The sequence below is a fragment of the Poecile atricapillus genome, unplaced genomic scaffold, assembly GCF_030490865.1.
Source record: "Poecile atricapillus isolate bPoeAtr1 unplaced genomic scaffold, bPoeAtr1.hap1 scaffold_290, whole genome shotgun sequence".
Classification (NCBI taxonomy): Eukaryota; Metazoa; Chordata; class Aves; order Passeriformes; family Paridae; genus Poecile; species Poecile atricapillus.
The window spans coordinates 12,147-36,312 of NW_026709092.1; the positions used below are offsets into that span (position 1 = coordinate 12,147).

Sequence of the window (24,166 nt, forward strand, 5' to 3'; positions counted from 1 at the left end):
CGCCCCGTCCCTCAGCGGCCGCCGCAGCCGCCGCTTTCCCGCCCTCCGGCCGCGGCCCCGGCCCGAGACCCCCGGGACCCCCTCAGACCCCCGGGACCCTCCCGGGACCCTCCGGCCCCACCATGGGCTTCCTGAAGCTCATCGAGATCGAGAACTTCAAGTCGTACAAGGGCCGGCAGATCATCGGGCCCTTCCGCCGCTTCACCGCCATCATCGGCCCCAATGGCTCCGGTGGGTTCCGGGGGGTCTCGGGAGGGGTCAGGGCCGCTCCCGTGACGCTCTGGGGAGTGACCCCGAATTCTTCACATTGCCCCGCTCCCCCTTCCTCGTCCCGCCCTGCCCGGGGCATTCCCCGTTCCCTGGGGTCCCTCCTGAGCCTTGGGGTCCCCCCCTATTCCCTACAGCCCCCCACAAACCGGGGTCCCCCCTCAGATCTTCCCTCCCATTCCCTGGACTCCCCCTCACCTTCCTCCTCTTTCCTTGGGGTCCCCCCTCAGTTTCCGGGGTTCCCCCATTCCCTGGACTCCCCCCTCTTTCCCCGGGGTCCCCGCTCAGTTCCTGGGGCTCCCCCAAAGCCCCCAATTCCCGGGGCTGTCCCCAATTCCCGGGGCTGACCCAAAGCCCCCAATTCCCGGGGCTGTCCCCAATTCCCGGGGCTGACCCAAAGCCCCCAATTCCCGGGGCTGTCCCCAATTCCCGGGGCTGACCCAAAGTCCCCAATTCCCGGGGCTGTCCCCAATTCCCGGGGCTGTCCCAAAGCCCCCAATTCCTGGGGCTGTCCCCAATTCCCGGGGCTGTCCCCAATTCCTGGGGCTCCCCCAAAGCCCCCAATTCCCGGGGCTCCCCCAAAGCCCCCAATTCCCGGGGCTGTCCCCAATTCCCGGGGCTGTCCCCAAGCCCCCAATTCCCGGGGCTGTCCCCAATTCCCGGGGCTGTCCCCAAAGCCCCCAATTCCCGGGGCTGTCCCCAAGCCCCTGACCCCGCCGTGTCCCGGCTCCCAGGCAAGTCCAACCTGATGGACGCCATCAGCTTCGTGCTGGGGGAGAAGACGAGCAACCTGCGAGTGAAAACGCTGCGGGACCTGATCCACGGCGCTCCGGTGGGGAAGCCCGCGGCCAGCCGGGCCTTTGTCAGCATGGTGTACTCGGAGGAGGGCGCCGAGGACCGAACCTTCGCCCGCGTCATCGTCGGTGAGCGGGGAACGCGGCTCCGGGGGGATTTCCGCGGCTTTCGGGGCTGCTCTGGGGGAACGGGGGTGTTGGGTGGGGTTTGTGGGTTCGGAGGGGCGCGTTCGGGAGGGTTTTAGGGGTTGGGTGGGGGCTTTTGATGCCCCAAAATCCCCCCCAAATCCGCAGGCACGGCTCCGAGGAGGGGGCTGCGAGCGCAGCTTTACCTGAGTCAGCAGAGGGGGCGCGTTTGGGGGGTGACAGAGTTGTGGGGGGCACGGTTTAGGGTTGGGAGGGCACATTTTGGGGGTGTTTAGGGTTTGGGGGAGCCCCCTGACCCCCCAAAACTCCCACCACAGGCAGCTCCTCCGAGTACAAGATCAACAACCGGGTGGTGCAGCTGAGCGAGTACAGCGAGGAGCTGGAGAAGTTGGGCATCCTCATCAAGGCCAGGAACTTCCTCGTCTTCCAGGTGAGGAGGGGGCCTGGGAGGGGCTTTGGGGGGGTTTGGGGAGGTTTGGAGGGGCCTCACCAAAGCTCAGGGGGGTTTGGGGACAATGTGTGGTTTTTGGGGGGTTTTGTGCTCCCAGACATTCACTCACAGGCGCTCCTGGTGCTGTTTGGGATCGGCTGCTCCAGGAACTGCTCTTCTCCCTTAGGATCCCCCAGCCCCTGGCAGGAGTTGGGGATCACCTGTGGGGATTGTGGGGCCTCTCTGACTCCTGTTCTTCCATGAAATCCATCGGCACAAGGAGCCCAAAGGAGCACAGGGCGCCCTTTGAGGAGATCACCAGGAATTTAGGGATTGCTCTCAGGGATTCAGGGATTTCTCTCAGGGATTCAGGGATCACTCTCAGGGATTCAGGGATCCCTCTCAGGGCTTTAGGAATTTCTCACTGGGATTCAGGGATCATTCTCAGGGCTTTAGGGATTTCTCTCAGGGATTCAGGGATCCCTCTCAAGGCTTTAGGGATTTCTCTCAGGGCTTTAGGGATTTCTCTCAGGGCTTTAGGAATTTCTCTCAAGGCTTTAGGGATTTCTCTCAGGGATTCAGGGATTTCTCTCAGGGCTTTAGGGATTTCTCTCAAGGCTTTAGGGATTTCTCTCAGGGTTTTAGGGATTTCTCTCAGGGATTCAGGGATCACTCTCAGGGCTTTAGGGATCATTCTCAGGGCTTTAGGGATTTCTCTCAGGAATCCCTCTCAGGGATTCAGGGATTTCTCTCAGGGATTCAGGGATTTCTCTCAGGGATTCAGGGATCCCTCTCAGGGATTCAGGGATCCCTCTCAGGGATTCAGGGATCCCTCTCAGGGATTCAGGGATCCCTCCCAGGGCTTTAGGGATCACTCTCAGGGATTCAGGGATTTCTCTCAGGGATTGAGGGATCCCTCTCAGGATTCAGGGATCCCTCTCAAGGCTTTAGGGATTTCTCACTGGGATTCAGGGATTCAGGGATTTCTCTCAGGGATTCAGGGATCCCTCTCAGGGCTTTAGGGATTTCTCACTGGGATTCAGGGATTCAGGGATTTCTCTCAGGGATACAGGGATCATTCTCAGGGATTCAGGGATCATTCTCAGGGATTCAGGGATTTCTCTCAGGGATTCAGGGATCCCTCCCAGGGCTTTAGGAAGGTTCCTGCCCCCGTTTCCGCAGGGAGCCGTGGAGTCCATCGCCATGAAGAACCCGAAGGAGCGCACGGCGCTGTTCGAGGAGATCAGCCGCTCCGGGGAGTTGGCCCCCGAGTACGACAAGCGCAAGAAGGAGATGGTGAAGGCCGAGGAGGACACGCAGTTCAACTACCACCGCAAGAAAAACATCGCTGCCGAGCGCAAGGAGGCCAAGCAGGAGAAGGAGGAGGTGGGAAGCGCTCAGAATCCCGGGAAGAGCAGGTCTTGGAAACTCTCAGAGTCCTGGGAAAGGAGGATTTGGGGAATGCTCAGAATCCCGAGAAAAGCAAGTTTTGGGAACGCTCGGGATCCCGGGAAACGCAGCTTTGGTGTCACACCAGGGTTGGGTGGGAATGGAGGGAACGGGGCAGGGAAAAGCGATTCCAGGTGGTCCCTGGGGAGGAGGGAGGGGAACGAGGGAGATTTTCCTGTGGAAAAAGAAGATTGGGAAGGAAGCAGAGCCGGGGGTCAGGGGGCTCCTGGGCAGAGCTGGGGGTCAGGGGGCTCCTGGGCAGAGCCGGGGGTCAGGGGGCTCCTGGGCAGAGCTGGGGGTCAGGGGGCTCCTGGGCAGAGCTGGGGGTCAGGGGGCTCCTGGGCAGAGCTGTGGCCGAGCCCCAGGCCCAGCAGCTCCCACGGCTCCCGTGGCTCCCGTGGCTCCCGCGGCTCCCGTGGCTCCCGTGGTTCCCACGGCTCCCGTGGCTCCCGCGGCTCCCGTGGCTCCCACGGCTCCCGTGGTTCCCGTGGCTCCCACGGCTCCCGCGGCTCCCGCGGCTCCCGTGGTTCCCGTGGCTCCCGTGGCTCCTGTGGCTCCCGTGGTTCCCACGGCTCCCGTGGCTCCCGTGGCTCCCGTGGCTCCCGTGGTTCCTGTGGTTCCCATGGCTCCCGTAGTTCCCGTGGTTCCCGTGGCTCCCGCGGCTCCCGTGGCTCCCGTGGCTCCCACGGCTCCCGTGGCTCCCGTGGCTCCCGTGGCTCCCGTGGCTCCCACGGCTCCCACGGCTCCCGTGGCTCCCACAGTTCCCACGGTTCCCGTGGCTCCCGTGGCTCCCGTGGTTCCCGTGGTTCCCACGGCTCCCGTGGCTCCCGCGGTTCCCGTGGCTCCCGTGGCTCCCGTGGCTCCCACGGCTCCCGTGGTTCCCGTGGCTCCCGTGGTTCCCGTGGCTCCCAGGGCTTCCGTGGCTCCCGTCCCACGTCCCCATCTGTCCCCATCCATCCCCGCAGGCCGATCGGTACCAGCGCCTCAAGGACGAGGTGGTGCGGGCCCAGGTGCAGCTGCAGCTCTTCAAACTCTTCCACAACGAGGCCGAGATCGAGAAGCTGAACAAGGAGCTGGGGCTGAAGAACCGCGAGATCGACAAGGACAAGAAGAGGATGGACAGGGTGGAGGACGAGCTCAAGGACCGCAAGAAGGAGCTGGGCAAGATGATGAGGGAGCAGCAGCAGATCGAGAAGGAGATCAAGTGAGCCCGGGGATCCTGGGATTTGGGGAGTGCTGGGCAGGAAAATGTGTCTGGTTCCAGCCAATCCCCCTGTCCTGGGCAGGGAACCTTCCCAGACCAGACGGTTCCAAACGTTCCCAGGTGGTTCCAGGCATTATCCGGGCACAGCTGGGCAGCTGTGGCTCTCCCAGCCTGTTTCCATGGGGGAAAGGCTCCAAAATGGGAATGGGGGGATTCACCAAACCCCACAAAGTCCGTGGGAGGCCTCACACGGGGCTCTGGGCAGGGAGAAGGACTCGGAGCTGAACCAGAAGCGGCCGCAGTACATCAAGGCCAAGGAGAACACGTCCCACAAGATCAAGAAGCTGGAGGCGGCGCGGAAGTCGCTGCAGAACGCCCAGAAGCAGTACAAGAAACGCAAGGCAGACATGGACGAGCTGGAGAAGGAAATGCTCTCCGTGGAGAAATCCCGGCAGGAGTTCGAGGAGCGCATGGAGGAGGAGAGCCAGAGCCAGGGGAGGGACCTGACCCTGGAGGAGAACCAGGTGGGGCTGGGCCAGGTGGGACCTGGGAGGGCTGGAGGGGAGCCAGAGCCACGGCAGAGATCTCACCTTGCAGGAGGAGCGGTTTTGGGGTGAAACCCGTGGGGTTTGGGAGGGGGTTCCAGGGGTGCTGACCAGCTGTGCTGACCCCAGGTGAAGAAGTACCACCGGCTGAAGGAGGAGGCCAGCAAACGCGCGGCCACGCTGGCCCAGGAGCTGGAGAAGTTCAACCGCGACCAGAAGGCCGACCAGGACCGGCTGGACCTGGAGGAGAGGAAGAAGGTGGAGACTGAGGTGAGCTGGGGGTGCTCAGATTGTCCCCAAAGTCCCCCCTGACCCCAGCTGACCCCAGCTGACCCCTCTGTCCCCTCTGTCCCCTCTGTCCCCAGGCCAAGATCAAGCAGAAGCTGCGGGAGATCGAGGAGAACCAGAAGCGCATCGAGAAGCTGGAGGAGTACATCGCCACCAGCAAGTGGGTGCCGTGTGCCAGGAGGGGCCGGGGTGGAGCCCCCAGACCCCCCTGAGCCCCCCCAAACCCCCCTGTTCCCCCCCCAGGCAGTCCCTGGAGGAGCAGAAGCGGCTGGAGGGCGAGCTGACCGAGGAGGTGGAGCTGGCCAAGCGCCGCATCGACGAGATCAACAAGGAGCTGAACCAGGTGATGGAGCAGCTCGGGGACGCGCGCATCGACCGCCAGGAGAGCAGCCGGCAGCAGCGCAAGGCCGAGATCATGGACAGCATCAAGCGCCTCTACCCCGGCTCTGTGGTGAGGGGAGCCCCAAAACCTGCCCCAGAACCCCCAGTGGGTGCCCCAAAAACTGCCCCAAAAACTGCCCCAAAAACCCTGAATGGGTGCCCCAACAACTGCCCCAAAACCCCCAATGGGTGCCCCAAAAACTGCCCCAAAACCCCCAATGGGTGCCCCAAAAACTGCCCCAAAACCCCCAATGGGTGCCCCAAAAACTGCCCCAAAAACTGCCCCAAAACCCCCAATGGGTGCCCCAAAAACTGCCCCAGAACTCCCAATGGGTGCCCCAAAAACTGCCCCAAAAACAGCCCCAAAACCCCCAATGGGTGCCCCAAAAACTGCCCCAAAAACTGCCCCAAAAACCCTGAATGGGTGCCCCAACAACTGCCCCAAAACCCCCAATGGGTGCCCCAAAAACTGCCCCAAAACCCCCAATGGGTGCCCCAAAAACTGCCCCAAAACCCCCAATGGGTGCCCCAAAAACTGCCCCAAAAACTGCCCCAGAACCCCCAATGGGTGCCCCAAAAACTGCCCCAAAAACTGCCCCAAAACCCCGAATGGGTGCCCCAAAAACTACCCCAAAAACTGCCCCAGAACCCCCAATGGGTGCCCCAAAAACTGCCCCAAAAACCCTGAATGGGTGCCCCAAAAACTGCCCCAAAACCTGCCCCTGTGGGAAATGTGGACCCTGAAATCCAGACCCCAAAACCCCTCCATGGCTCCTGACCCCAGCTCTGGGACTCCTCCCCATTTTTGGGGTCCCCAATCCCATTTCCAAGGTTCCTGACCCCATATCCAATGTCCCTGACCCCACACCTCCTGTCCCTGACCCCACACCTGTCCCTGACCCCACACCTCCTGTCCCTGACCCCACACCTCCTGTCCCTGACCCCACACCTCCTGTCCCCACACCTCCTGTCCCCACACCTCCTGTCCCTGTCCCCACATCTCCTGACCCCATATCTCCTGTCCCTGACCCCACACCTCCTGTCCCTGACCCCACACCTGTCCCTGACCCCACATCTCCTGACCCCACACCTCCTGACCCCATATCTCCTGACCCCACACCTCCTGTCCCTGACCCCACACCTCCTGTCCCTGACCCCACACCTCCTGTCCCTGACCCCATATCTCCTGTCCCCACACCTCCTGTCCCTGACCCCACACCTCCTGTCCCTGACCCCACACCTCCTGACCCCACACCTCCTGACCCTGACCCCATATCTCCTGACCCCAGACCTCCTGACCCCATATCTCCTGACCCCACACCTCCTGTCCCTGACCCCACACCTCCTGTCCCTGACCCCACACCTGTCCCTGACCCCACACCTCCTGTCCCTGACCCCACACCTGTCCCTGACCCCACACCTGTCCCTGACCCCACACCTCCTGTCCCTGACCCCACACCTGTCCCTGACCCCACACCTGTCCCTGACCCCACATCTCCTGTCCCCATATCTCCTGTCCCCACATCCCCTGTCCCTGACCCCACACCTCCTGACCCCACACCTCCTGACCCCACACCTCCTGACCCCACACCTCCTGTCTCTGACCCCACATCCCCTGTCCCTGTCCCCACACCTCCTGTCCCCACACCTCCTGTCCCCACACCTCCTGTCCCTGACCCCACACCTCCTGACCCCATATCTCCTGACCCCACGCCTCCTGACCCCACACCTCCTGACCCCATATCTCCTGTCCCCACACCTCCTGACCCCACATCTCCTGTCCCCACACCTCCTGACCCCATATCTCCTGTCCCTGACCCCACACCTCCTGACCCCATATCTCCTGACCCCACACCTCCTGTCCCTGACCCCACATCTCCTGTCCCTGACCCCACACCTCCTGACCCCATATCCCATGTCCCTGACCCCATATCCCCTGTCCCTGACCCCACACCTCCTGACCCCGTATCTCCTGACCCCACACCTCCTGTCCCTGACCCCACATCTCCTGACCCCGTATCTCCTGACCCCACATCTCCTGTCCCCACACCTCCTGTCCCCATATCCCCTGTCCCTGACCCCACACCTCCTGACCCCACACCTGTCCCTGTCCCCACACCTCCTGACCCCACATCTCCTGTCCCCATATCTCCTGTCCCTGACCCCACACCTCCTGACCCCACACCTCCTGACCCCATATCTCCTGACCCCACGCCTCCTGACCCCACACCTCCTGACCCCACACCTCCTGACCCCACACCTCCTGACCCCATATCTCCTGTCCCTGACCCCACACCTCCTGTCCCTGACCCCACACCTCCTGTCCCTGACCCCACACCTCCTGACCCCACACCTGTCCCTGTCCCCGCAGTACGGGCGCCTCATTGACCTGTGCCAGCCCACGCAGAAGAAATACCAGATCGCGGTGACCAAGGTGCTGGGCAAGAACATGGACGCCATCATCGTGGACTCGGAGAAGACGGGCCGGGACTGCATCCAGTACATCAAGGAGCAGCGCGGGGAGCCCGAGACCTTCCTGCCCCTGGACTACCTGGAGGTGTGACCCTGCAGGGTCTGGGGTCCTCAGATGGGCTTTGGGGTCAGCAAAAACCCCAAACTGGGGTTTGGGGTCAGCAAAAACCCTGAAATGGGGTTTGGGGTCAGCAGGGAGCCTGAAATGGGCTTTGGGGTCAGCAAAAACCCCAAACTGGGGTTTGGGGTCAGCAAAAAACCCCAAACTGGGCTTTGGGGTCAGCAAAAAACCCCAAAATGGGCTTTGGGGTCAGCAAAAACCCTGAAATGGGGTTTGGGGTCAGCAAAAACCCCAAACTGGGCTTTGGGGTCAGCAAAAACCCTGAAATGGGGTTTGGGGTCAGCAAAAACCCCAAACTGGGCTTCGGGGTCAGCAAAAACCCCAAACTGGGCTTTGGGGTCAGCAAAAACCCTGAGATGGGCTTTGGGGTCAGCAAAAACCCTGAGATGGGCTTTGGGGTCAGAAAAAACCCCAAAATGGGCTTTGGGGTCAGCAAAAACCCTAAAATGGGGTTTGGGGTCAGCAGGGAGCCTGAAATGGGCTTTGGGGTCAGCAAAAACCCTGAAATGGGGTTTGGGGTCAGCAAAAACCCCAAACTGGGCTTTGGGGTCAGCAAAAAACCCTGAAATGGGCTTTGGGGTCAGCAAAAACCCCGAACTGGGCTTTGGGGTCAGCAAAAACCCCAAACTGGGCTTTGGGGTCAGCAAAAACCCTGAAATGGGCTTTGGGGTCAGCAAAAACCCTAAAATGGGCTTTGGGGTCAGCAGGGAGCCTGAAATGGGCTTTGGGGTCAGCAAAAACCCCAAAATGGGCTTTGGGGTCAGCAAAAACCCTGAAATGGGCTTTGGGGTCAGCAAAAACCCTGAAATGGGCTTTGGGGTCAGCAGGGAGCCTGAAATGGGGTTTGGGGTCAGCAAAAACCCTGAAATGGGCTTTGGGGTCAGCAAAAACCCTGAAATGGGCTTTGGGGTCAGCAGGGATCCTGAAATGGGCTTTGGGGTCAGCAGGGAGCCTGAAATGGGCTTTGGGGTCAGCAAAAACCCTGAAATGGGGTTTGGGGTCAGCAGGGAGCCTGAAATGGGGTTTGGGGTCAGCAAAAACCCTGAAATGGGGTTTGGGGTCAGCAAAAACCCCAAAATGGGCTTTGGGGTCAGCAAAAAACCCTAAAATGGGCTTTGGGGTCAGCAAAAAACCCCAAAATGGGCTTTGGGGTCAGCAAAAACCCCAAAATGGGCTTTGGGGTCAGCAGGGATCCTGAAATGGGCTTTGGGGTCAGCAAAAACCCTGATATGGGCTTTGGGGTCAGTAAAAACCCTAAAATGGGCTTTGGGGTCAGCAAAAAACCCTAAAATGGGCTTTGGGGTCAGCAAAAACTCTGAAATGGGCTTTGGGGTCAGCAGGGAGCCTGAAACGGGCTTTGGGGTCAGCCCCATTTTGGGGTTTTTAACTCTCAGTGTTTGGGGTTCAGGTGAAACCCCTGGATGAGAAGCTGCAGGGGGGAATTTGGGTGCCCATTTTGGGGTTTTTAACCCCCCGTTTTTGGGGTTCAGGTGAAGCCCTGGATGAGAAGCTGCAGGGGGGGTTTGGGTGCCCATTTTGGGGTTTTTAACCCCCCGTTTTTGGGGTTTTTAACCCTCAGTGTTTGGGGTTCAGGTGAAAGCCCTGGATGAGAAGCTGCAGGGGGAGTTTGGGTGCCCATTTTGGGGTTTCTAAGCCCCCGTTTTTGGGGGTTTTAACCCCCATTTTTGGGGTTTTTAACCCCCCGTTTTTGGGGTTCATGTGAAGCCCTGGATGAGAAGCTGCAGGGGGAGTTTGGGTGCCCATTTTGGGGTTTTTAACCCCCCATTTTTGGGGTTTTTACCCCCCCGTTTTTGGGGTTCAGGTGAAGCCCCTGGATGAGAAGCTGCAGGGGGGGTTTGGGTGCCCATTTTGGGGTTTTTAACCCTCAGTGTTTGGGGTTTCTAACCCCCCGTTTTTGGGGTTCAGGTGAACCCCTGGATGAGAAGCTGCAGGGGGGGTTTGGGTGCCCATTTTGGGGTTTTTAACCCCCTGTTTTTGGGGTTTTTAACCCCCGTTTTTGGGGTTCAGGTTAGGGTTAGGATGAGAAACTGCAGGGGGGGTTTGGGTGCCCATTTTGGGGTTTTTAACCCCCCATTTTTGGGGTTTTTAACCCCCTGTTTTTGGGGTTTTTAACCCCACGTTTTTGGGGTTTGGGTGAAACCCCTGGATGAGAAGCTGCAGGGGGGAATTTGGGTGCCCATTTTGGGGTTTCTAAGCCCCCGTTTTTGGGGTTCAGGTGAAGCCCTGGATGAGAAGCTGCAGGGGGAGTTTGGGTGCCCATTTTGGGGTTTCTAACCCCCCGTTTTTGGGGTTCAGGTGAAGCCCACGGACGAGAAGCTGCAGGGAGGAATTTGGGTGCCCATTTTGGGGTTTCTAAGCCCCCGTTTTTGGGGTTCAGGTGAAGCCCACGGACGAGAAGCTGCAGGGAGGAATTTGGGTGCCCATTTTGGGGTTTCTAAGCCCCCGTTTTTGGGGTTCAGGTGAAGCCCACGGACGAGAAGCTGCGGGAGCTGCGTGGGGCCAAGCTGGTGATCGACGTGATCCGCTACGAGCCGCCCCACATCAAGAAGGCGCTGCAGTTCGCCTGCGGGAACGCGCTGGTCTGCGACAACGTGGAGGACGCCCGCAGGATCGCCTTCGGGGGCCACCAGAGGCACAAGGTACCCCCAAAACCGCCTGAAATCACCCCAAAAACACCCCAGGAACGGACTGAAAATACCCCAGAACCTCCCCCAAAACTGCCCCAAAGCCAGACCCAAAATACCCCAAAACTGCCCCAAAATAAACCCAAAAAAAACCTAAAACTGCCCCAAACCCCATTCCCTGCATGTCCTCGATGTCTCCCTGAGTGACCCTGTCCCTCACAAAGTGACCCCAAAGTCCCCAGGATGTCCCTGGATGTCCCCAAAGTCCCCTGGATGTCCCCAGTGTCCCCTGGATGTCCCCCAGATGTCCCCCAGATGTCCCCTGGATGTCCCCTGGATGTCCCCGATGTCCCCAATGTCCCTGCTGTCCCCTGGCTGTCCCCAATGTCCCCTGGCTGTCCCCAGTGTCCCCCAGATGTCCCCAATGTCCCCTGGATGTCCCTGGATGTCCCCAATGTCCCTGATGTCCCCTGGATGTCCCCAAAGTCCCCTGGCTGTCCCCAGTGTCCCCCAGATGTCCCCAATGTCCCCTGGCTGTCCCCAGTGTCCCCCAGATGTCCCCAATGTCCCCTGGCTGTCCCCAGTGTCCCCCAGATGTCCCCAGTGTCCCCTGGATGTCCCCAATGTCCCCTGGATGTCCCCTGGATGTCCCCTGGCTGTCCCCAGATGTCCCCCAGATGTCCCCAATGTCCCTGCTGTCCCCTGGATGTCCCCAATGTCCCCCAGATGTCCCCAGTGTCCCTGCTGTCCCCAGATGTCCCCCAGATGTCCCCAATGTCCCTGCTGTCCCCACAGACGGTGGCCCTGGACGGGACGCTGTTCCAGAAGTCCGGGGTGATCTCGGGCGGTGCCAGCGACCTCAAGGCCAAGGCTCGGCGCTGGGACGAGAAAGCCGTGGACAAACTCAAGGAGAAGAAGGAGCGGCTGACGGAGGAGCTCAAGGTGGGACCCCAAAACTGGCCCTGAAACCGACCCTGAAACCCAAAACTGACCTCAAAACCGACCCTAAAACTGAACCCAAAACTGACCCTAAAACCCAAAACTGACCCTGAAACCCAAAACTGACCCCAAAACTGACCCTAGAACCCCAAAACTGACCCCAAAACTGACCCCAAAACCGACCCTAAAACCCAAAACTGACCCCAAAACTGACCCTAAAACCCAAAACCGACCCCAAAACTCAAAACTGAACCTAAAACTGACCCTAAAACCCAAAACTGACCCCAAAACTGACCCTAAAACCGACCCTAAAACCCAAAACCGACCCTAAAACTGACCCTAAAACCCAAAACTGACCCCAAAACCGACCCTAAAACTGACCCTGAAACCCAAAACCGACCCCAAAACCGACCCTGAAACCCAAAACTGACCCCAAAACCGACCCTAAAACTGACCCTGAAACCCAAAACTGACCCCAAAACCGACCCCAAAACTGACCCTAAAACCCAAAACTGACCCCAAAACTGACCCTAAAACCCAAAACTGACCCCAAAACTGACCCCAAAACTGACCCTGAAACCCAAAACTGACCCTAAAACCCAAAACTGACCCCAAAACCGACCCTAAAACCCAAAACTGACCCTAAAACCCAAAACTGACCCTAAAACCCAAAACTGACCCCAAAACTGACCCTAAAACCCAAAACTGACCCCAAAACCGACCCTGAAACCCAAAACTGACCCCAAAACTGACCCTGAACCCCAAAACTGACCCCAAAACTGACCCCAAAACTGACCCCGAAACCCAAAACTGAACCTAAAACCCAAAACTGACCCTAAAACCCAAAACTGACCCCAAAACTGACCCTAAAACTGACCCTAAAACTGACCCTAAAACCCAAAACTGACCCCAAAACTGACCCTAAAACCCAAAACTGACCCCAAAACCCAAAACTGACCTTAAAACCCAAAACTGACCCCAAAACCGACCCTAAAACTGACCCTAGGACCCAAAACTGACCCCAAAACTGACCCTAAAACCCAAAACTGACCCCAAAGCTGACCCCAAAGCCCCAGGCAGACCCCAAAGCCTCTCCCTGGGGGTTTCCCCTTCCCCATTCCCCTTCCCTGTCCTTCCCTCAGTTCTGGCTTTTCCCCCGAGTTCCCGTTTTTCCTGGATTTGCCCCAATTCCCGTTTTTCCCGGATTTTCCCCAATTCCCGTTTTTCCTGGATTTGCCCCAATTCCCGTTTTTCCTGGATGGATTTCCCCCAATTCCCGTTTTTCCTGGATTTTCCCCAATTCCCGTTGTTTTCCTGCCCCTGCAGGAGCAGATGAAGGCCAAGCACATTCCCCAATTCCCGTTTTTCCTGGATTTTCCCCAATTCCCGTTTTTCCCGTTTTTCCCCAATTCCTGGTTTTTTTCCTGCCCCTGCAGGAGCAGATGAAGGCCAAGCGCATTCCCCAATTCCCGTTTTTCCCCAATTCCCGTTTTTTTCCCGTTTTTCCCCAATTCCTGTTTTTTTTCCTGCCCCTGCAGGAGCAGATGAAGGCCAAGCACATTCCCCAATTCCCGTTTTTTTCCCGGATTTTCCCCAATTCCCGTTGTTTTCCTGCCCCTGCAGGAGCAGATGAAGGCCAAGCGCATTCCCCAATTCCCGTTTTTCCCGGATTTTCCCCAATTCCTGTTTTTTTCCTGCCCCTGCAGGAGCAGATGAAGGCCAAGCACATTCCCCAATTCCCGTTTTTCCCCAATTCCCGTTTTTTTCCCGTTTTTCCCCAATTCCTGGTTTTTTTCCTGCCCCTGCAGGAGCAGATGAAGGCCAAGCGCAAGGAGGCCGAGCTGCGCCAGGTGCAGTCCCAGGCCCACGGGCTCCAAATGCGCCTGAAATATTCCCAAAGCGACCTGGAGCAGACCAAGACCCGGCACCTGGCCCTCAACCTGCAGGTGAGCCTCGCTCCCGGGGCAGGATCCCGGCATTTGGGGGAAAACTTCCTGGATTTGGGAAAAATTCGGCATTTTGGGACAAACGGCCCCGGTTTGGGGAGAAATTTCCCCGTCAAAGGTTCCCAAAGGGACCCGGAGCAATCCCGGAGCTCAGCAATCCCTGGGGTGGGATTGGGGAAAAAAGATCTGGATTTGGGGAGAAAAGATCTGGATTTGGGGAGAAATTCCCTGGGTTTGGGGAGAAATTCCCTGGATTTGGGGAGAAATTCCCTGGTTTTGGGGAGAAATTCCCTGGTTTTGGGGGACATCCTGGTTTTGGGGAGAAATTCCCTGGTTTTGGGGAGAAATTCCCTGGATTTGGGGAGAAATTCCCTGGTTTTGGGGAGAAATTCCCTGGATTTGGGGAGAAATTCCCTGGGTTTGGGGAGAAATTCCCTGGTTTTGGGGGACATCCTGGTTTTGGGGAGAAATTCCCTGATTTTGGGGAGAAATTCCCTGGTTTTGGGGAGAAATTCCCTGATTTTGGGGAGAAATTCCCTGGGTTTGGGGAGAAATTCCCTGGTTTTGGGGAGAAATTCCCGGTTTGGGAAAAAAATCCCGGGCTTGAGGAGAATTCCACGGTTTTAGGGAAAAATCTCACGGTTTTGGGAAGAAAATTGAGGGTTCAGAGAGGGGATTTGGGGGCTCAGGGATCAGATTTTGGGGTTCAGGGAGGGATTTTTGGGTTCAGAGATGAATTTTTGGGGTTCACTGGAGGATTTTGATCCCGTTTTTCCCCTTTTCCCAGGAAAAATCCAAACTGGAGAGCGAATTGGCCAATTTTGGGCCGCGGATCAACGACATCAAACGCATCATCCAGGGCCGGGAGCGGGAGATGAAGGACCTGAAGGAGAAAATGAACCAGGTTTGGGGGGAATTTGGGGGATTTGGGGAAAAATTCCTGGGCTTTGGAGGAAAATCCTCAGTTTGGGGGGAGAAAATCCCTGGTTTTCAGAACTTGCTCCAGTTTTGGAGAGAAATTCCCCCGGTTTTTGGGAGAATTCCCTGATTTGGGGGGAAGAGGAGATGAGCCGGGTTTGGGAGGATTTTGAGGGGGATTTGGGGGATTTTTGGGGTCCCCCAGATTTGGGGGGGCCCTGACTTTGCCCCCCCCAGGTGGAGGACGAGGTTTTTGAGGAGTTCTGCCGGGAAATCGGGGTCAGGAACATCCGGGAATTCGAGGAGGAGAAGGTGAAGAGGCAGAACGAGATCGCCAAGAAAAGGTCAGGGCACCCCAAAACCGGGGGGGAATCCCTGAAACCCCCCAGGGGACCCCAAAACACCTTCAGGGCCCCCCCAAACCCTTCATGGGCTCCCCAAAAATCCTCTCAGGACTCCCCAAAGCCCTCAGGGACCCCAAACCCCATCTCAGGACTCCCCAAAACCCCTCAGGGACCCCAAAACCCATCTCAGGACTCCCCAAAGCCCTCAGGGACCCCAAAACCCATCTCAGGACTCCCCAAAGCCCTCAGGGACCCCAAAACCCATCTCAGGACCTCCCCAAAGCCCTCAGGGACCCCAAAACCCATGTCAGGACTCCCCAAAGCCCTCAGGGACCCCAAAAATCCTCTCAGGACTCCCCAAACCCCTCAGGGACCCCAAAACCCATCTCAGGACTCCCCAAACCCCTCAGGGACCCCAAAAATCCTCTCAGGACTCCCCAAAGCCCCTCAGGGACCCCAAAACCCATCTCAGGACTCCCCAAACCCCTCAGGGACCCAAAAATCCTCTCAGGACTCCCCAAAGCCCTCAGGGACCCCAAAACCCATCTCAGGACTCCCCAAACCCCTCAGGGACCCCAAAAATCCTCTCAGGACTCCCCAAAGCCCTCAGGGACCCCAAAACCCATCTCAGGACTCCCCAAAGCCCTCAGGGACCCCAAAACCCATCTCAGGACTCCCCAAAGCCCCTCAGGGACCCCAAAACCCATCTCAGGACTCCCCAAACCCCTCAGGGACCCCAAAAATCCTCTCAGGACTCCCCAAAGCCCCTCAGGGACCCCAAAACCCATCTCAGGACTCCCCAAAGCCCTCAGGGACCCCAAAACCCATCTCAGGACTCCCCAAACCCCTCAGGGACCCCAAAACCCATCTCAGGACTCCCCAAACCCCTCAGGGACCCCAAAACCCATCTCAGGACCTCCCCAAAGCCCTCAGGGACTCCCCAAAACCCATCTCAGGACCTCCCCAAACCCCTCAGGGACCCCAAAACCCATCTCAGGACTCCCCAAACCCCTCAGGGACCCCAAAAATCCTCTCAGGACCTCCCCAAACCCCTCAGGGACCCCAAAACCCATCTCAGGACTCCCCAAACCCCTCAGGGACCCCAAAACCCATCTCAGGACTCCCCAAAACCCCTCAGGGACCCCAAAACCCATCTCAGGACTCCCCAAAGCCCTCAGGGACCCCAAAACCCATCTCAGGACTCCCCAAAGCCCCTCAGGGACCCCAAAACCCATCTCAGGACTCCCCAAAGCCCTCAGGGACCCCAAAACCCATCTCAGGACTCCCCAAACCCCTCAAGGACCCCAAAACCCATCTCAGGACTCCCCAAACCCCTCAGGGACCCCAAAACCCATCTCAGGACTCCCCAAAGCCCTCAGGGACCCCAAAACCCATCTCAGGACTCCCCAAACCCCTCAGGGACCCCAAAACCCATCTCAGGACTCCCCAAAGCCCCTCAAGGACCCCAAAACCCATCTCAGGACTCCCCAAAGCCCTCAGGGACCCCAAAACCCATCTCAGGACTCCCCAAAGCCCTCAGGGACCCCAAAACCCATCTCAGGACTCCCCAAAGCCCCTCAGGGACCCCAAAACCCATCTCAGGACTCCCCAAACCCCTCAGGGACCCCAAAAATCCTCTCAGGACCTCCCCAAACCCCTCAGGGACCCCAAAACCCATCTCAGGACTCCCCAAAGCCCCTCAGGGACCCCAAAACCCATCTCAGGACTCCCCAAAGCCCCTCAGGGACCCCAAACCCCATCTCAGGACTCCCCAAAGCCCCTCAGGGACCCCAAACCCCATCTCAGGACTCCCCAAAGCCCCTCAGGGACCCCAAAACCCATCTCAGGACTCCCCAAAGCCCTCAGGGACCCCAAAACCCATCTCAGGACTCCCCAAACCCCTCAGGGACCCCAAAACCCATCTCAGGACTCCCCAAAGCCCTCAGGGACCCCAAAACCCATCTCAGGACTCCCCAAAGCCCTCAGGGACCCCAAAAATCCTCTCAGGACTCCCCAAAGCCCCTCAGGGACCCCAAAACCCATCTCAGGACTCCCCAAAGCCCTCAGGGACCCCAAAACCCATCTCAGGACTCCCCAAAGCCCTCAGGGACCCCAAAAATCCTCTCAGGACTCCCCAAACCCCTCAGGGACCCCAAAACCCATCTCAGGACTCCCCAAAACCCCTCAAGGAGCCCCCAAACCCTTCAAGGACCTCGGGGAACCTCCCGAAATCCACTCGGGGTCCCCCAAAATCCACTCGGGGTCCCTCAAAACCCTCGGGGGGATCCCCCAAAAGCCTCGGGGGGATCCCCCCAGCAGCCCAGGAGCCCCTCGGGGACCCCGCTGAGGTTTTGGGGTGCCCCAGGCTGGAGTTTGAGAACCAGAAGACGCGGCTGGGGATCCAGCTGGACTTCGAGCGCAATCAGCTCCGCGAGGACCAGGAGAAGGTGCTGATGTGGGAGCAGGGAGTGCGCAAGGACGAGGCCGAGATCGAGAAGCTCAAGAAGGTTTGGGGGTTCAGGGGTTTTTGGGGAGGTTTGGGGGTTTTTTGGGGAGTTTTTGGGGGCTTTTGGGGCTGTTTTCTGGGGTGATTTGGGGTGTTTTTGGGCTATTTTTTGGGGTGGTTTTGGGGCTGTTTTAGGGCTATTTTTGGGGGTGGTTTTGGGGCTGTTTTCTGGGGTGATTTGAGGTGTTTTTGGGGCTGTTTTCTGGGGTGATTTGGGGTGGTTTTGGGCTATGTTTTGGGTTGCTTTTAGGGCTATTTTTTTGGGGTGATTTAGGGTGTTTCTGGGGCTGTTTTTTTGGGGTGATTTAGGGTGTTTCTGGGGCTGTTTTTTTGGGGTGATTTAGGGTGTTTCTGGGGCTGTTTTTTTGGGGTGATTTAGGGTGTTTTTGGGGCTGTTTCCTGGGGTGATTTGGGGTGGTTTTAGGCTGGTTTTTTGGGGTGATTTAGGGTGGTTTTGGGCTATTTTTGGGGGTGGTTTTGGGGCTGTTTCCTGGGGTGATTTTTTGGGGTGTTTTTAGGGCTGTTTTCTGGGGTGATTTAGGGTGTTTTTGGGCTATTTTTCGGGGTGTTTTTGGGGCTGTTTTCTGGGGTGATTTAGGGTGTTTTTGGGGCTATTTTCTGGGGTGATTTGGGGTGGTTTTGGGCTATTTTTTGGGTTGGTTTTGGGCTGTTTTGGGTTGATTTTGGTGTGTTTTGGGGCTGTTTCCTGGGGTGATTTGGGGTGGTTTTAGGGCTGTTTTCTGGGGTGATTTGAGGTGGTTTTGGGGCTGTTTTCTGGGGTGATTTAGGGTGTTTTTGGGCTATGTTTTGGGGTGTTTTTAGGGCTGTTTTTTGGGATGATTTAGAGTGGTTTTGGGCTGTTTTGGGTTGATTTTGGTGGGTTTTTGGGGCTGTTTTTTTGGGGTGATTTTGGGTGTTTTTGGGGCTGTTTTTTTGAGTGACTTAGGGTGTTTTTGGGGCTGTTTTCTGGGGTGATTTTGGGTGGTTTTGAGCTGGTTTTTTGGGATGATTTGAGGTGTTTTTGGGGCTGTTTTCTGGGGTGATTTAGGGTGTTTTTGGGCTATTTTTTTGGGTTGATTTTGGTGTGTTTTGGGGCTGTTTTTTGGGGTGATTTGAGGTGTTTCTGGGCTGTTTTGGGTTGATTTTGGTGTGTTTTTGGGGCTGTTTTCTGGGGTGATTTGAGGTGGTTTTAGGGCTGGTTTTTTGGGTGATTTTGAGTGTTTTTGGGCTGTTTTTTTGGGATGATTTGAGGTGTTTTTGGGGCTGTTTTCTGGGGTGATTTAGGGTGTTTTTGGGCTATTTTTTTGGGTTGATTTTGGTGTGTTTTGGGGCTGTTTTTTGGGGTGATTTGAGGTGTTTTTGGGCTGTTTTGGGTTGATTTGGGTGTGTTTTTGGGGCTGTTTTTTTGGGGTGATTTTGGGTGTTTTTGGGCTGTTTTTTTGGGGTGATTTGAGGTGGTTTTGGGCTGTTTTGGGTTGATTTTGGTGTGTTTTGCCCCCCAGGAGGAGCAGCGGCACATGAAGATCATCGACGAGACGATGGCGCAGCTGCAGGACCTCAAGAACCAACACCTGGCCAAGAAGTCGGAGGTGAACGACAAAAACCACGAGATGGACGAGATCCGCAAGAAGCTGGGCGGGGCCAACAAGTGAGGGCGGGGCCAAAGGGGGTGGGGCCAAAAGGGGGTGGGGCCAATAAGTGAGGGCAGGGCCAACAAGTGAGGGCGGGGCCAAAAGGGGCGGGGCCAACAACTGAGGGTGGGGCCAAAGGGGGCGGGGCCAACAAGTGAGGGCGTGGCCAAGGGGGCGGGGGCAGAGTGGGGTGGGGCCAAAGGGGGTGGGGCCGAGTTAATGAGTGAGGGTGGGGCCAACAAGTGAGGGCGGGGCCAAGGGGGGTGGGGCCAATGGGGTGGGGCCAACAAGTGAGGGCGGGGCCAAAGGGGGCGGGGCCAACAAAGTGAGGGCGGGGCCAAAGGGGGCGTTGCCAAAGGGGCGGGGCCAATAAGTGAGGGCGGGGTCAAGGGGGGGGGGCCAAAAGGGGCAGGGCCAAGGGGGCAGGGACAACAGAGTGGGGTGGGGCCAAAGGGGGTGGGGCCAGAGTGGGGTGGGGCCAATGGGGTGGGGCCAACAGGGTGGGGCCAACAAGTGAGGGTGGGGCCAAAGGGGGCGGGGCCGAGTTAATGAGTGAGGGTGGGGCCAACAAGTGAGGGTGGGGCCAAGGGGGGCGGGGCTGAGTTAATGAGGGTGGGGCCAAGGGGGGCAGGGCCGAGTTAATGAGTGAGGGTGGGGCCAACAAGTGAGGGCGGGGCCAAGGGGGGCAGGGCCGAGTTAATGAGTGAGGGTGGGGCCAACAGGGTGGGGCCAAAGGGGCGGGGCTGAGTTAATGAGGGTGGGGGCAAAGGGGGTGGGGCCAACAACTGAGGGTGGGACCAAGGGGGCGGGGCCAAAAGGGGTGGGGCCAACAGGTGAGGGTGGGGTCAAAGGGGTGGGGCTGAGTTAATGAATGAGGGAGGGGCTCAAGGGGTGGGGCCAGAAGAAGGGGGAAGGACCCTGTAGGTGTGTCCCTGTGGCTGTGTCCCTGTGGCTGTGTCCCCATGGTCCCCATGTCCCTGTGACCGTGTCCCCCTGGCCGTGTCCCCCTGGCCATGTCCCCGTGTCCCCATGTCCCCGTGTCCCCACGCTGTGTCCCCCTGGCCATGTCCCCATGTCCCCATGTCCCCGTGACCGTGTCCCCACGCCGTGTCCCCCTGGCCATGTCCCCGTGTCCCCATGACCGTGTCCCCACACCGTGTCCCCCTGGCCGTGTCCCCATGTCCCCGTGTCCCTGTGACCATGTCTCCATGTCCCTGTGACCGTGTCCCCCTGGCCGTGTCCCCATGTCCCCGTGTCCTCACGCCGTGTTCCCCTGGCCATGTCCCCATGTCCCCATGTCCCCCTGGCCATGTCCCCGTGTCCCCGTGTCCCCGTGACCGTGTCCCCACGCCGTGTCCCCATGTCCCCGTGTCCCCATGTCCCCGTGTCCCCATGACCGTGTCCCCACGCCGTGTCCCCCTGGCCGTGTCCCCCTGGCCATGTCCCCATGTCCCCGTGTCCCCATGTCCCCGTGACCGTGTCCCCACGCCGTGTCCCTCAGGGAGATGACACACCTGCAGAAGGAGGTGACGGCCATCGAGACGAAGCTGGAGCAGAAGCGCAGTGACCGCCACAACCTCCTGCAGGCCTGCAAGATGCAGGACATCCGTCTGCCGCTGGCGCGCGGCTCCATGGACGACATCAGCCAGGAGGAGGTGGGGACACCCCTGTCCCCCCCCCCCAGTGTCCCCCCAGTGTCCCCCCAGTGTCCCCCCAGTGTCCCCTGAGCCCTGCTGGTCCCTCTCGTGTCCCCTCAGGGCGGTGGCACCGGGGAGGAGCCCGGGGGGAGCTCCCAGCGCAGCTCCAGCCTCTACGCCCGCGAGGCCCTGATCGAGATCGACTACAGCGACCTCCCCGAGGAGCTCAAGGTGAGCCACACCTGGCCACGCCCTGAGACACACCTGGCCACGCCCTGAGACACACCCTGAGCCACACCCTGAGCCACACCCTGAGCCACACCCTGACCCTGCCCTGAGCCACACCTGGCCATGCCCTGAGCCACACCCTGAGCCACACCCTGAGCCACACCCTGATCCTGCCCTGGCCACACCTGGCCACACCCTGAGACACACCCTGAGCCACGCCTGGCCATGCCCTGAGCCACACCCTGAGCCACACCTGGCCACGCCCTGGCCATGCCCTGAGTCACATCCTGACCCTGCCCTGAGCACACCTGGCCACACCCTGACCCTGCCCTGGCCACACCCTGACCTGCCCTGGCCACACCCTGACCCTGCCCTGGCCACACCCTGACCTGCCCTGGCCACACCCTGACCCTGCCCTGGCCACACCCTGACCTGCCCTGGCCACACACTGACCCTGCCCTGGCCACACCCTGATCCTGCCCTGGCCACACCCTGAGCCACACCTGGCCACACCCTGATCCTGTCATGGCCACACCCTGACCTGCCATGGCCACACCCTGACCCTGCCCTGGCCACGCCCTGGCCACACCCTGAGCCACACCCTGAGCCACACCCTGACCCGCCCTGGCCACACCCTGAGCCACACCTGGCCACACCCTGACCCTGCCCTGGCCACACCCTGAGCCACACCCTGAGCCATACCTGGACACGCCCTGACCCACCCTGGCCACACTCTGAGCCACACCCTGATCCTGCCCTGGCCACACCCTGGCCCTGCCCTGGCCACACCCTGAGCCACACCTGGCCATGCCCTGACCACACCCTGGCCCTGCTCTGACATTGGGACCCACCCACTCTGCCCCACATGTTCTGGGGTCCCCCGTTTCCTGTCCCCCCCTGTCCCACCCATGAGCCGTGTCCCCAAGTCCCCGTGTCCTGTGTCCCCCCACATGTCCCCATGTCCCCGGTGTCCCCCGGTGTCCCCAGGACGCGCAGGCGGAGGAGGAGATCCGGCAGGAGATGGCGGCGCTGCAGCAGCGGCTGACGGAGCAGCAGAGCGTCCTGCAGCGCATCGCTGCTCCCAACATGAAAGCCATGGAGAAACTGGAGAGTGTCCGGACAAGTTCCAGGAGACCTCGGATGGTGGGACAGGGGGACACGGGGGGACACGGGGGGACACGGGGGGGGACACGGGGGGACACGGGGGGACACGGGGGGGGTCACGGGGGGGACGCGGGGGGGACGCGGGGGGGACGCGGGGGGGACACCAGGCTTGGGGACACCCAACTGTCCAGGACACACCGGTGCTCCCCTGGCTGTCCCCAACATCCCCCTCATGTCCCTGATGTCCCCTGATGTCCCCTGGCTGTCCCCAATGTCCCCTGATGTCCCTGCTGTCCCCTGGCTGTCCCCTGCTGTCCCAATGTCCCCTCATGTCCCTGATGTCCCTTGCTGTCCCCTGCTGTCCCCAATGTCCCCAATGTCCCCTGGCTGTCCCCTGCTGTCCCCTCATGTCCCTGCTGTCCCCTGCTGTCCCCTGATGTCCCCTGCTGTCCCCCTGGCTGTCCCCAATGTCCCCTGCTGTCCCCTGGCTGTCCCCAATGTCCCTGCTGTCCCCTGCTGTCCCCTGGCTGTCCCCAATGTCCCTGCTGTCCCCTGATGTCCCCTGGCTGTCCCCAATGTCCCCTGCTGTCCCCTGGCTGTCCCCAATGTCCCTGCTGTCCCCTGATGTCCCCTGGCTGTCCCCAATGTCCCTGCTGTCCCCTGGCTGTTCCCTGCTGTCCCCAACATCCCCTCATGTCCCTGATGTCCCCTGATGTCCCCTGGCTGTTCCCTCATGTCCCCAACGTCCCCTGGCTGTCTCCAATGTCCCCTCATGTCCCTGCTGTCCCCTGGCTGTCCCCTCATGTCCCCAACGTCCCCTCATGTCCCTGCTGTCCCCCTGGCTGTCCCCTGATGTCCCCAATGTCCCCTCATGTCCCTGCTGTCCCCTGCTGTCCCCTGGCTGTCCCCAGTGTCCCCTCATGTCCCTGCTGTCCCCTGCTGTCCCCTGGCTGTCCCCAATGTCCCCTGATGTCCCCTGCTGTCCCCAGAGTTCGAGGCCGCGCGCAAACGCGCCAAGAAGGCCAAGCAGGCGTTTGAGCAGATGAAGAAGGAGAGGTTCGACCGCTTCAACTCCTGCTTCGAGGCCGTGGCCACCAACATCGACGAGATCTACAAAGCTCTGTCCCGGAACAGCAGCGCACAGGTGAGGGGGGCACCTGGGGGGCACCTGGGGGGGGCCTGGGGGGGCCTGGGGGGCACCTGGGGAGCACCTGGGGGGGCACCTGGGGGGGCACCTGGGGAGCACCTGGGGAGCACCTGGGGAGCACCTGGGGGGGGGGGGCTGGGGGCACCTGGGGGGGCACCTGGGGGCACCTGGGGGGGCACCTGGGGGAGCACCTGGGGGGGGCACCTGGGGAGCACCTGGGGGCACCTGGGGGGGGCTGGGGGGGGCCTGGGGGGGGCCTGTGACAGCTCTGACAGCCCCTGTGTCCCCTCCCTGTCCCCCTCTGTCCCCTCCCTGTCCCCTCCCTGTCCCCCCGTGTCCCCCCCGTGTCCCCCCGTGTCCCCCCCGTGTCCCCCCCGTGTCCCCCCGTGTCCCCCCCGTGTCCCCTCCCTGTCCCCCCCGTGTCCCCCCCGTGTCCCCCCGTGTCCCCCCCGTGTCCCCCCCGTGTCCCCCCGTGTCCCCCCGTTGTCCCCCCCGTGTCCCCCCGTGTCCCCCCCGTGTCCCCCCCGTGTCCCCCCGTGTCCCCCCGTGTCCCCCCCGTGTCCCCCCGTGTCCCCCGTGTCCCCCCGTGTCCCCTCCCTGTCCCCCCGTGTCCCCCCGTGTCCCCCCCCGTGTCCCCCCGTGTCCCCCCGTGTCCCCCCGTGTCCCCAGGCGTTCCTGGGCCCCGAGAACCCCGAGGAGCCGTACCTGGACGGGATCAATTACAACTGCGTGGCCCCCGGGAAGCGTTTCCGCCCCATGGACAACCTGTCCGGGGGGGAGAAAACCGTGGCTGCCCTGGCCCTGCTCTTCGCCATCCACAGGTGGGACCCCAAAACCCCCTGGGGAGACCCCAAAACCCCCAGGGAAACCCCAAAACTCCTGGGGAGACCCCAAAAACCCCCGGGGAGACCCCAAAACCCCCAGGGAGACCCCAAAAACCCCAGGGAAACCCCAAAAACCCCAGGGAAACCCCAAAACCCCTGGAGAGACCCCCAAAACCCCCGGGGAGACCCCAAAAACCCC

At 60.1% G+C, this 24,166-nt stretch overlaps 1 protein-coding gene across 1 annotated transcript; it reads left to right on the forward strand.

Moving 5' to 3' along the window:
* Positions 1-23,950, forward strand: LOC131574399 (structural maintenance of chromosomes protein 1A-like). The gene is made up of 22 exons (XM_058828856.1): positions 1-231; positions 1,002-1,190; positions 1,526-1,638; positions 2,821-3,024; positions 4,053-4,291; positions 4,557-4,815; positions 4,966-5,106; positions 5,202-5,284; positions 5,368-5,575; positions 7,877-8,062; positions 10,579-10,758; positions 11,539-11,685; positions 13,491-13,628; positions 14,416-14,532; positions 14,784-14,890; positions 17,256-17,397; positions 18,899-19,044; positions 20,529-20,682; positions 20,785-20,895; positions 21,880-22,035; positions 22,986-23,140; positions 23,813-23,950. The coding sequence occupies exons 1-21, from the start codon at positions 123-125 to the stop codon at positions 23,040-23,042; spliced, it is 3,186 nt and encodes a 1,061-aa protein (XP_058684839.1). The 5' UTR covers positions 1-122; the 3' UTR covers positions 23,043-23,140; positions 23,813-23,950.
* Positions 23,951-24,166: the final 216 nt, after the last annotated feature.